Here is a 12,360-nt window from a genome sequence, read left to right on the forward strand (position 1 = left end):
TGCGTGATCTTGTGTGCGTACCTGTATGAGTCAAGAATTTTGCAAAATGCCAGCTCGCAGCACATCCTCAGGTTGGCCTGATGCTCCGCGAGGTCAGAGGTCGCACAGCGAGACGGGTCCACCTCACAGTTCTCATCAGACTCGTACAGAGCTTTGATGAACTCACCTGGACACACACACACACACACACACACACACACACACACACACACACACACACACAGCTGATCAATAAATATCACAATAAGCACACAGGGGGGCTTGTGTGTGTGTGTGTGTGTGTGTGTACCAAGTGCATCCTGTAGGTATTTCTGTCCAATCAGCTTCAGGTATTCCTCAATGCTTTTGGTCGCCAATGTGTTCTCTCTAAAGATCAGCTGGTCGTTGTCACGGCAACGGTCCACCTCTGACATCATCAGGTCGGTCAGGAAGTCCTGCAGTGAGGGGTGAAAGGTCACTGGGCTGAAAGAAGAACAGGTGGTGGTGGCAGGCCAGGTGTAGAGTTCAGGTGTGGTGGGCGGGGTTACCTTGGCCTTGCCCGTGCTGTGCAGGATGTGCACGAGTGCAGCAGCGAGCTCCTCCTTCGCTCTCAGGCTGATTGAGGCCTCCAAGGTGGAGCAGAGCAGCAGGTAGTTGGAACTGATGTACTCCGCAAACTCTTTGTACTGCTCCATCGGCAGGATGACGATACTCTGGTAACGTGCTTTGACCCTCACTGTTGGCACAGACGACTTACCTGAAATCGGGTGGGACAGGTTAAGAGGGTGACACAAATGAGACACCTCAGCGCACGAGCCCGAGTGGATCTACATACCTCGGATTGTACTGGGCGTGCTCAGTGTGTACCACTTCTCCACCAGCTGTCTGCCAGTCACCGTGGCGACCGGGATGTTGACTAACCCGACGTAGCTGCTTTTGTCCTTCTTCCTCTTCCGGTCGGTGTCCTTGTACAGGTGCAGCGTGATGGAGGCGACAGGTGGGAGGCTGCTGAAATCGAAGCGCTCGCCCCAGAAGATGTTGTCAGTTTTCAGCTTACAGGACGTCCGAGCGTAGAGGCTATCGTCCAGACACAGCTCGCAGAAGTACCTGCAGTACATGTACTGTGATTAGTGGTCGGGTCGTGTGAAATGTCGTCCTCATGGATCGAAGGTGCAAACTGTAAAACTACACATAAACTAAGAATAAGTACAGCAGTACTGTGTTTGAATACAAATAAACAGATTCAGTAGTACACAGAATAAATAAATAAATACCTACAGTACTACAACTACTATCTGCAGCACACTTCAGCAATCTACAATATAAGTACTGCAATAGCTGTTTGCAGTAAAAGTACTACCATTATTATCTGCAGCACAAGTCCTGCAGTTATTATATGCAGTACAAGTACTATGATTACTGCAAGTGGTTTGAATCACAGTAATCTAATAGAAACATATTCATTTCGATTGCAGCAGTTTCCTGCTGCGTCAAGCAAAGTGCACGCCAGCGAGGGCGCGCGCACGCCGTGCTCATAGTACAACTGCTTTGAGTAAGTCATTTGTTTCATGTCTCTGTGGACCTCGGCAGGAGAGCTGTGCTGTGGAAACGTCACTAACTAAACAAAGTCAGAGATACGTGTTTGGAAATGACAGGAAGCGGGCGCATCTCGTACACGTACAGCAGCTGTAAAAATTGACTGCAGCACCCAGCGCGACACAGATGTTGGGTCCTTCGCTCTAGCTAGCGCCAGCACAGTGCGAGCCACGTCCACCTTTAGAAGGCGTAACATACATTTACACTGCTATGCAGATGACACCCAACTTTATGTGTCCACACACACTATCCGGTCGTTAAGTCTGACGTCACTAGCCGTGTCTGGGCCTAAACTCTGCTGCAGGTCCATATATCAAACGATCACTATGGCATTACTGAGAGTTGAAAAACTGTCTAAAGTCTTTCATCTTTAATAAAATGATCAGCGTTCTGCTCTACCAGGTGTAACAATTGAGTTTAACATCCAGGCATCCATGAAAACGGAATTTATGACATTTAACGGAGTTAGAAGTTAGCAGGGAGTTAGCTCGCTAGCTTCTATCTAAATACAATATAGCATGTCCTGACTGCGGGGTTTTGGAAACAAATGCAAACGTACAGCTCTGTTATCACTTCCAACATAAATGAAGACAGAAAACTAAACAGCAGTGACGTTTGTAGGGTTACTGAAGTTGGGCTAGCTGCTATATAATGATGTGCTACGTGACCGCTAGCGACACAGCTATGTTAGCATAATATAAACAAGCTAACTTTTTTTCCACTCGATAAAAGTTAACGTGAGTGTTCTCGGTGGTCAGGAACAAATGTAATCGCATGGCAGGATGCTGTAAAAGGACCAAACTTCAGCCAGGAGAACAACTGAGATAATCCATCCACAATACGAGGTTAGTCATTCATATACTGCTGCATGGGCTGGGCTGTAGTTACATCCTAAGGTTTTAAAAACTGAGCTTAAATAAATGATTAGCGGTAATAAAAGCCGAGGGAGGTCAACAGTGATCACTGACTGTTTTAGGAGCTTTTTGAGATCAAATAGAAGAAAATACAAAACATTAAACATGTTAACAACACAAAAGCCATATTAAACGCAGACTACTTTAGACCCGGAAGTAGGATTCGTCACGTCATCACTTAACGACCGGATTAGTTAAACTGCAGGAATGTCTGCGATACTCTAATTACTGCCGGTAGCACAAATGCTCTGATTACTACATGTAGTAGAAGTAATCTAGTTACTACCTGCACTAAACATAGTAGGATTACTGTTTGTGTTCTACTGTTTCCCTGCAGCTCACAGATGTAACTGTGATACTTGGAGCAGGTGGGCTGGTGCAGCGCCGCCTACCGTTTCTTGGCGGGCAGGTCTTTGGCCTCCACCACCCACACCGTCAGCACGTTCTCCAGCCGCCGGCTGTTGTCCTTGTTGGGGTGAACAGCACGTCGCAGGTTCTCCATCCATTTGTCTCTTTCTGCTGCTGAGCGACACGAGAAACACTTTGTTCCCGTCGAGGTTGTTACCTAGGAGACAGGCAACCACGGAGACACAAGAGGGCACCGATGTCAGCTGAGTGAAACCCTTGTGTCTTCCAACCAAACGCTGTCCCTCTGAGAGAGAAGCTTTGGATCGTTTTTGTGACCTGATTAACAAAACATGACAGAAAAATGTTTCCAACCATGAGAAAGTCCTGATGACGAGGGTTACAGTCAGAGCCATCTCGGATGATGACTCTGACCTCAACGTGTCCGATCAGGTAACATCTGTAGTTCCTGAAACTCTGTTTGCTGTTTGTGTGGATGAAATGCAGACGAGTCTCAGGGCCGCACGCAGCTCAACAAAGTCAGGCGTTCATCAGAGATAACACCGCCGAGGTTATCGGTTCTCTGTTAAGCCAGATTAGAGCTAGTGGTTTTATACAAAATGAGCACATTCCAATCAGAGACATTACCATTTGGTGATAAAGTCGCTAAACAATGTAAACATTTCTCTGTAAAATAATCTGAGAGGTGAAAGCAGCAGAAACTTTGCTTTGAAGATTTTCACTTTGAACTAAAGTGAATGATTTTGTTACTCAGCACGCTCAGTAAGGCGATGGCTGCACATCGGAGCTGTGAGACTTTAAACTTGATTTACAGCTCGATGAAGGAGACGTGGAAATCTGATGAAAATCATTGGTTGAACAGATGTTCTGTAATAATGTCACTTCCTCTGGTAGATTTGAAGGCGTTAAACGAGGCTGCGGTTATTCTGATAAACATTCTTTCAAAATAAAAGACATTTTGAAAGTTGAGATGAAAACCTGTAAAAAATAAATGAAAACAAGTCGGAAACTGATCCGTGTGAAACACAACAATGGATCTGATGGTGATCAGAAACCTCGATCACGAAGCTTCGTCATATTTGTGTTTTACAGTTGGGATTCTGCCCTGCCCTCTGCTGGAATTGTGAGGTAACGCAGGTCAATTCAATTCAGTTCAATGCAATTTTTTTTACACAGCGCCAAATCACAACAACATTCGCCTCAAGGCGCTTTATATTGTGAGGTAGACCCTACAATAATACATACAGAGAAAAACCCAACAATCATATGATCCCCTATGAGCAGCACTTTGGCGACAGTGGGAAGGAAAAACTCCCTTTTAACAGGAAGAAACCTCCAGCAGAACCAGGCTCAGGGAGGGGCGGGGCCATCTGCTGTGATTGGTTGGGGTGAGAGAAGGAAGACAGGATAAAGACATGCTGTGGAAGAGAGACAGAGGTTAATAACAGATATGATTCGGTGCAGAGAGGTCTGTTAACACATAGTGAGTGAGAAAGGTGACTGGAAAGGAAAAACTCAATGCATCATGGGAATCCCCGGCAGCCTACGTCTATTGCAGCATAACTAAGGGAGGATTCAGGGTCACCTGGTCCAGCCCTAACTATATGCTTTAGCAAAAAGGAAAGTTTGAAGCCTAATCTTGAAAGTAGAGATAGTGTCTGTCTCCTGAATCCAAACTGGAAGCTGGTTCCACTCTACACCTACGACTGCACAGCCACTAACAGCTCCAACATCATTGTGAAGTTTGCGGACGACACTACAGTGATGGGTCTTATCACCAACGGTGATGAGACGGCTTACAGGGAGGAGGTCAGCGCCCTGACCCACTGGTGTCAAGACAACCATCTCACCCTCAACGTCGCAAAGACAAAGGAGTTGATAGTGGACTTCCGGAGGTGCAGAGAAGTACACACCCCCATCACCATCAACGGCGCTGCTGTGGAGAGAGTGAGCAGCTTCCGGTTCCTTGGAGTACATCTGGCTGAGGATCTTACGTGGTCAGTACACACAAACAAAACAGTGAAGAAGGCGCAGCAGCGCCTCTTCTTTCTCAGGAGACTGAAAAGATTCGGCATGAGCCCCCGCATCCTCAGGACCTTCTATCACTGTGCCATTGAGAGCATCCTCACTGGATGCATCACCACCTGGTATGGCAACAGCACCGCCTACAACTGCAAAGCTCTCCAGCGAGTAGTGCGGTGCTCTGAATGGATAATTGGAGGTGAGCTTCCCTCCCTCCAAGACATCTACAGGAAGCGGTGCCTGAGGAAAGCGGGGAGGATCATCAAGGACTCCAGTCACCCCAGCATAAACTGTTCAGACTGCTTCCATCAGGAAGGAGGTTCTGCAGCATCCGGTCCCGAACCAGCAGACTGAGAGACAGCTTTTTCCATCAGGCCATCAGACTGCTGAACACGTCATAGACACCTCAGCTTCACTACTGGAACTTCAACATTATGCACTCCATACTGTACAGTAATGCCACTGTTTTGCACATATTCAACTCTGTATATTTTTATATATTTTATTATTATTATTATTTATTTTATTTTTTTTACTATTTAATTTGTAAAAATGTGTACACACACACACACACACACACACACACACACACACGAAAATATTTAGTATACACATCCAGAAATGCATACACTATTATATATTGTACATATATTTATTAGTTTCAGGTTGGCCATTCTTGTATTTTGCTCGTTTGTGTTGTTGTGTTTGCACATCTCTGTTGCTTGTGGGGCTCGCACACAAGAATTTCACTCGCATGTGCTGTGCCAGTGTGCCTGCACATGTGATGTGACAATAAAAGTGATTTGATTTGATTTGATTTGATTTGAAGAGGGGCCTGAAAACTGAAGGCTCTGCCTCCCATTCTACTTTTAAATACTCTAGGAACAACAAGTAGGCCTGCAGAGCGAGAGCAAAGTGCTCTAATAGGGTGATATGGTACTACAAGGTCATTAAGATAAGATGGGGCATGATTATTTAAGACCTTGTATGTGAGGAGCAGGATTTTGAATTCTGGATTTAACAGGAAGCCAAAACAGGAGAAATATGCTCTCTCTTTCTAGTCCCTGTCAGGACTCTTGCTGCAGCATTTTGGATTAGCTGAAGGCTTTTCAGGGAGTTTCTAGGACTTCCTGATAATAATGAATTACAGTCGTCCAGCCTGGAAGTAATAAATGCATGAACTAGTTTTTCAGCGTCACTCTGAGACAGGATATTTCTAACTTTAGAGATGTTGCGCAAATGGAAGAAAGCAGTCTTACATATTTGTTTAATATGTGCATTGAAGGACATGTCCTGGTCAGAAATGACTCCAAGGTTCCTCACAGCGTTACTGGAGGCCAAGGTAATGCCATCCAGAGTAAGAATCTGGTTAGATACCATATTTCTAAGATTTTCAGGGCCGAGTACAATAACCTCAGTTTGATCTGAATGAAGAAGCAGAAAGTTAGCGGCCATCCAGGTCTTTATGTCTTCAAGACATTCCTGCAGTTTAACTCATTGGTGTGTGTTATCTGGCTTCATGGACAGATAGAGCTGGGTGTCATCTGCATAGCAGTGTAAATGTATGCTCTGTCTTCTAATGATGCTGCCTAAGGGAAGCATGTATAATGTAAACAGAATTGGTCCTAGCACTGAACCCTGTGGAACTCCATAATTAACCTCAGTGTGTGAAGAGGACTCTCCATTTACATGCACAAACTGGAGTCTATTAGATAGATATGATACAAACCACTGCAGTGCAGTACCTGTAATACCTACAGCATGTTCTAATCGCTCTAATAGGATATTATGGTCGACAGTATGGAACGCTGCACTGAGGTCTAGCAGGACAAGCACAGAGATGAGTCCACTGTCAGAGGCCATAAGAAGATCATTTGTAACCTTCACTAAAGCTGTTTCTGTGCTGTGATGAGCTCTGAAACCTGACTGAAACTCTTCAAATAAACCTCTGCAGATGATCTGTTAGCTGTTTGACAACTACTCTTTCAAGGATGTTTGATATGAAAGGAAGGTTGGAGATTGGCCTATAATTAGCTAAGACTGCTGGGTCTAGAGATGCTTTTTGAGTAAAGGTTTAACTACAGCCAGCTTGAAGGCCTGTGGTACATAGCTGATTATTAGAGATAGGTTGATCATATTTAAGATCGAAGAATTAATTAATGGCAGGACTTCTTTGAGCAGTTTTGTAGGAATGGGGTCTAAAAGACACGTTGATGGTTTGGAGGAAGTAATTATTGAAGTTAACTCAGAAAGATCAATTGGAGAAAAAGAGTCTAACTTAACATCGATGGTACTAAGAGTAGCTGTAGATAATATTACATCTGTGGGATGATTATGGGTAATTTTTTCTCTAATGATAAAAATTGTATTTGTGAAGAAGTTCATGAAGTCATTACTAGTTAACGTTAAAGGGATGGTTGGCTCAACAGAGCTCTGACTGTTTGTCAGCCTGGCTACAGAGCTGAAGAGAAACCTGGGGTTGTTCTTATTTTCTTCAATCAGTGATGAATAGTAAGATGTTCTGGCTTTGTGGAGGGCTTTCTTATAAAGCAGCAAACTATTTCTCCAGGCTAAATGATGATCCTCTAAATTTGTGACACGCCATTTCCTCTCCAGATTACGAGTCATCTGCTTTAGGCTACGTGTTTGAGAATTATACCACGGAGTCAGGTACTTCTGATTAGAGACCTTAGTTTTCACAGGAGCTACAGTATCCAGAGTCGTACGTAGTGAGGAGGTGAAATTATTAACAAGATAATCGACCTCTGTTGGAGCAGCGTTCAGATAGCTGCTCTGCTCTGTGTTGGTACAGGGCATTGAAGATGATAACAGTGGGTGGATTATATTCTTAAACTTAGTTACAGTGCTTTCAGAAAGACATCTACTGTGATAAAGTCTACTCTCCACCGCTGTGTAATCAATTATTGTAAATGTAAATGTTATCAGGAAATGATCAGACAGGAGAGGGTTTTCAGGAAACACTGTTAAATGTTCAGTTTCTACGCCATATGTTAAAACAAGATCTAGAGTGTGATTAAAGTGGTGGGTGGGTTCTTTTACATGTTGAGAGAAGCCAATTGAGTCTAATAACAGATTAAATGCCATGTTGAGGCTGTCATTTTTAGCATCTACATGGATGTTAAAATCACCCACAATAATTATTTTATCTGAGCTCAGAACTAAATTAGATAAAAAGTCTGAGAAATCAGACAGAAACTCTGTGTAAGGCCCAGGTGGACGATAGATGATAACAAGTAAGACTGGTTTCTGAGTTTTACAGCTGGGGTGGACGAGGCTAAGCATCAGGCTTTCAAATGAATTAAAAGTCTGTCTGGGTCTTTGGTTGATTAATAGGCTGGTGTAATAGGCAGGCACAGAGCAGTATGTAAATGATTGTGTTGGGACACCTCGGTTTTGGGAGTGCTGCAGTTTGTGTGTGTTGTTTGCGTCACCTCGAAGCAGTAGTCCTGTCCCAGCAGGGATGAGTGAACCGGCTTAATAATCACTGATTGGTCCATCCTGAGCTCGAGAGACGATACACAGCCAGTGCTTAGCAACGACTCCTGGCTACCGCAACGCAGCCGACGCATCACACACCTGAAACAAACATACACAGTGTGATTACTAACAGGACAGGAAGACGCACTCATCGAGTTTCCAGAGGCATGGATCCCAAACCTGGATTGTCAGAGAAGTCTAGGACGTCTCCTGGACGTCTCCAGGGACACAAAGAAGGTGATCTACACTGAAAAATGAACATGAGATTTGACTTGGATCTGACAACAGAGACCGAGTGATGCAGCGAGTGTGATCAGGTTCACCTGGAGCTGTAGAGCAAGGTGGAGCTGAAACAACTGTCGGGCTGAAGCTCAGGAGGTCAAGGAGAACCTAATCAGGACCTCTGATTGGTTCAGCACAAGCCAATCAGTTTGATACTTTTCAAGACATTTGAGGTGTCATAAAGTAAAGTTACATTTAATAAAAGAAGGCGGTTCTGAAGTATTACAGTGTGACGCGGCGTTAGAAACAAATGTACGAGCCAGTGATGGAGTAAAAGCTCAGGATTCATATTCAGCCAGAGTCATTTCATCTGCTTCCAAACTTTGCTGCAGCACATGTGATTACACGTACAGATGTCATGCTGGGCTTGGTGCTTCCTGTTGCATCGTGAGATGATGCTCCTCATTGGCACACCTGGACTTCATGTCTGACGCTCTGAAATGGGTCTGAGGTGCTGCCCCTCAGAAGAAAGTGGCATTTTAGGGAAGGGTTTTTCAGGTAGAGGATGCAGGCTGAGTATGAATATGGATTATTCTGAGCTGTGAATCATGCACAGCTGCTCTCGTAAAGCCCGAGAATTAAAACAAAGGGCACCTCTGGGAAAGATCCCGTTGCGGTGCCTCGATGCTCCACCAGCCTCTGAGGCCACGTTCATCACTGAGCGAGGAGACCTCTGCATGTCTCCACCACACAGGCCTCCATTCGTTACATAACTCACTCCTCCACGGAGCTGTTAACAAGCAGAAACCCAGCTTCCTGTCCTCCGGACCGAACACAACCACAGCAGCTCTGACGGAGCGCGCAGGGAGGCAGCCACCACACGCCGACCTGATTAACTCCGATGCAGAAAACAAAGCTGATCTCGGCTTCTCCACAACATTTATTTATTTATCATGTGCAAATGTGTCACAGTTCAGGGAGAGGCTGCAGAGCTTACAGAGTCAGTGTGAACGGACACGGTCAGAGTCTGATCACTGACAGACGTAAACACGACAACAGGAAGTACGAACGATGACCAGCAGCCGACTGTCCGATGGACAGCCCTCCTCTCACCTCAAACACCCCATCCAGTAGTTTTGGTGTATTTGGACACTGAGAGCCAAATGCACTCGTCCACACACCTGCAGTTCCTCTGCCATGCAGCAGAGGCAGCAGTGAGTCAGTCCCTACAAACTGCCATGTTGAAATAAACATGTTTACAGCTTGATACTCAAGCTTCCTCCTTCATAACACGTGCACAGGAAAGCATGTTGTTATAACTCAAACGTTTTAGTCTGCAATGTTAGGGGCGTGGCCTTTTTGACAATAATATGGCTGCTGTGAGGTTACTGTACTAACAGACCATTCATGAAGGCTGTGCAATTTGATTTGATGTCACTCTTGCTAAATGATTCTGCTAGCATTAGCATTAGCACCTCTGGAAACATGAACATGGAGGCATCACTAACCAGTGAATGACATCATGGCAATGCTGTGATTTGGTACGTTGAACTGAAACTGTGTGACGATATTTCCATCACAGCGTCCGATCCACTGCACGCCACCTCCCCAGAACCCTCCCCCTGCTTCCCGCTCCTCTCAGACTGTGACTGGACCTTCTCTTCCATGACAACCATCACTTTTTATCCAATGAGACCTGAATAACACCTGGGCTCATTTCCTCACTCCTAACAAATCACAGCAGAGTCTCCCCCTGCTGGACTGCAGGTTTAAGGCACCGTGGCCTGTCGGTGTCTGAGGTGGACAGGTCAACACTAAGCAGTGATGATGATTGGCTTCCTGTTAAATCCAGAATTCAAAATCCTGCTCCTCACATACAAGGTCTTAAATAATCAGGCCCCATCTTATCTTAATGACCTTGTAGTACCATATCACCCTATTAGAGCACTTCGCTCTCGCTCTGCAGGCCTACTTGTTGTTCCTAGAGTATTTAAAAGTAGAATGGGAGGCAGAGCCTTCAGTTTTCAGGCCCCTCTTCTGTGGAACCAGCTTCCAGTTTGGATTCAGGAGACAGACACTATCTCTACTTTTAAGATTAGGCTTCAAACTTTCCTTTTTGCTAAAGCATATAGTTAGGGCTGGACCAGGTGACCCTGAATCCTCCCTTAGTTATGCTGCAATAGACGTAGGCTGCCGGGGGATTCCCATGATGCATTGAGTTTTTCCTTTCCAGTCACCTTTCTCGCTCACTATGTATTAACAGACCTCTCTGCATTGAATCATATCTGTTATTAACCTCTGTCTCTCTTCCACAGCATGTCTTTATCCTGTCTTCCTTCTATCACCCCAACCAATCACAGCAGATGGCCCCGCCCCTCCCTGAGCCTGGTTCTGTCGGAGGTTTCTTCCTGTTAAAAGGGAGTTTTTCCTTCCCACTGTCGCCACAGTGCTTTCTCATATGGGGTCATATGATTGTTGGGCTTTTCTCTGTATGTATTATTGTAGGGTCTACCTCACAAAAAAGCATCTTGAGGCGACTGTTGTTGTGATTTGGCGCTGTGTAAATAAAATTGAATTGAACTGATGATAAACAAGATGATGATGACCCTCTTTAGCTTTTTATACACACACAGCAGGACGGGTGTGTTGCTCGGTTAGCTCGTCATCTTGTCTTAACAAGCTGGTTATATGGCTAATGCTGCATGTCTGTGTGTGTCTGTGTGTAACCTTGCTATGCTGTGTGCTACACACAGGAACACAGCATAGCACGCTAGCTATGTGCAGATTGCAGCCATGCTAACGCACACACAGAAACGAATCATGCATGGAAATGCAAATCAGGTGGAAGACGGCAGCATGCACGCACCTCCCCAACACACACACACACACACACACACACACACACAAAGCAGAAATCCACTGCAGCACATTTTTCTGATCGGAGGACAAAGAGGATCAAAGACACTCACCGAGCATCCTGCTGAGGAGGAGGAGGAGACAGCTATAAATTCATGGCCTCCTTCAGCAGCGAGCAGGAGGAAGAGGAGGAGGAAGATGGAGAAGCTGCTGATGCTGTGTGGATGAACCTGTCTGTCTGTCTGTGTGTGTTTGCTGTTTCTGATGCTTCACAGCTTCAGCCCTCCCTCCCCTTCCTCACTCTCTCTCTCTCTGTCTGTCTCTATGTGACTCACCCCCCTTGTCTGTCAGCTCTTGCCCCTCCCCTGCAGTGAGGCTGCCCTACTTCCTCCCTCTCTGCTCCTCTTTATCCTCCTTGTCTCCTCTGCTGGCCTGTCAGGGGTGCCCCCCCCCCCAGCAGCGCACATGTACGATACGTGTTGATGTGTTAAACAGGCTGCGGTTACACGCGTGTTATTGCAGCCGCTCTGAGCTTCTTCTTCTCTGGTCCTGTACGCACACACTTCCTGTCTGCAGCAGAAAGTGGAATTTTCCATTTGGTGTCATCGAGGCAGGAATCAAACGCCGCATCTCTCCCCGGTTTTATATCAACACCAACCTCCACACGCAGCCGCTCAGACGCTGCTGCATACGCTCGCGCCCAGCTTTAACTCAGGCGTTCATAAAAGTTTGGTTTTAATACTTCACGAACATGTTTACACACAATCCCCAAAGGCACTGGACCTGCCTGAAAGGTGAAGCCTGTTCCCTCATCATTCCAGGACTAATGAAGCTGATAACAGATAACAGAGCTGATATAACCGTTAACTGTAAGCACGACATGAAAGATGTCAGTGAAGGAGGCCAT

The 12,360-nt window shown here is 45.6% G+C and overlaps 1 protein-coding gene across 4 annotated transcripts in view; it reads right to left on the reverse strand.

The window, feature by feature from the left end:
- The window catches only part of LOC146622149 (disabled homolog 2-interacting protein-like), a 31,265-nt gene that overhangs the window by 7,671 nt on the left and 11,234 nt on the right, over positions 1-12,360 (reverse strand). For all 4 annotated transcript variants that reach the window (XM_085366977.1, XM_085366976.1, XM_085366975.1 and 1 more), the window contains 6 exons: positions 8,330-8,474; positions 2,882-3,054; positions 815-1,086; positions 528-736; positions 290-434; positions 22-166 (listed from right to left, as the gene is read on the reverse strand). In XM_085366977.1, coding sequence (XP_085223103.1) covers positions 22-166; positions 290-434; positions 528-736; positions 815-1,086; positions 2,882-3,054; positions 8,330-8,474 — 1,089 coding nt within the window. The remainder of the gene's footprint in view (positions 1-21; positions 167-289; positions 435-527; positions 737-814; positions 1,087-2,881; positions 3,055-8,329; positions 8,475-12,360) is intronic.

This window comes from Diplotaxodon limnothrissa, linkage group LG12 (genome assembly GCF_057381915.1).
Source record: "Diplotaxodon limnothrissa isolate DT_005_m linkage group LG12, D_limnothrissa_male_GT1.1, whole genome shotgun sequence".
Taxonomy (NCBI): Eukaryota; Metazoa; Chordata; class Actinopteri; order Cichliformes; family Cichlidae; genus Diplotaxodon; species Diplotaxodon limnothrissa.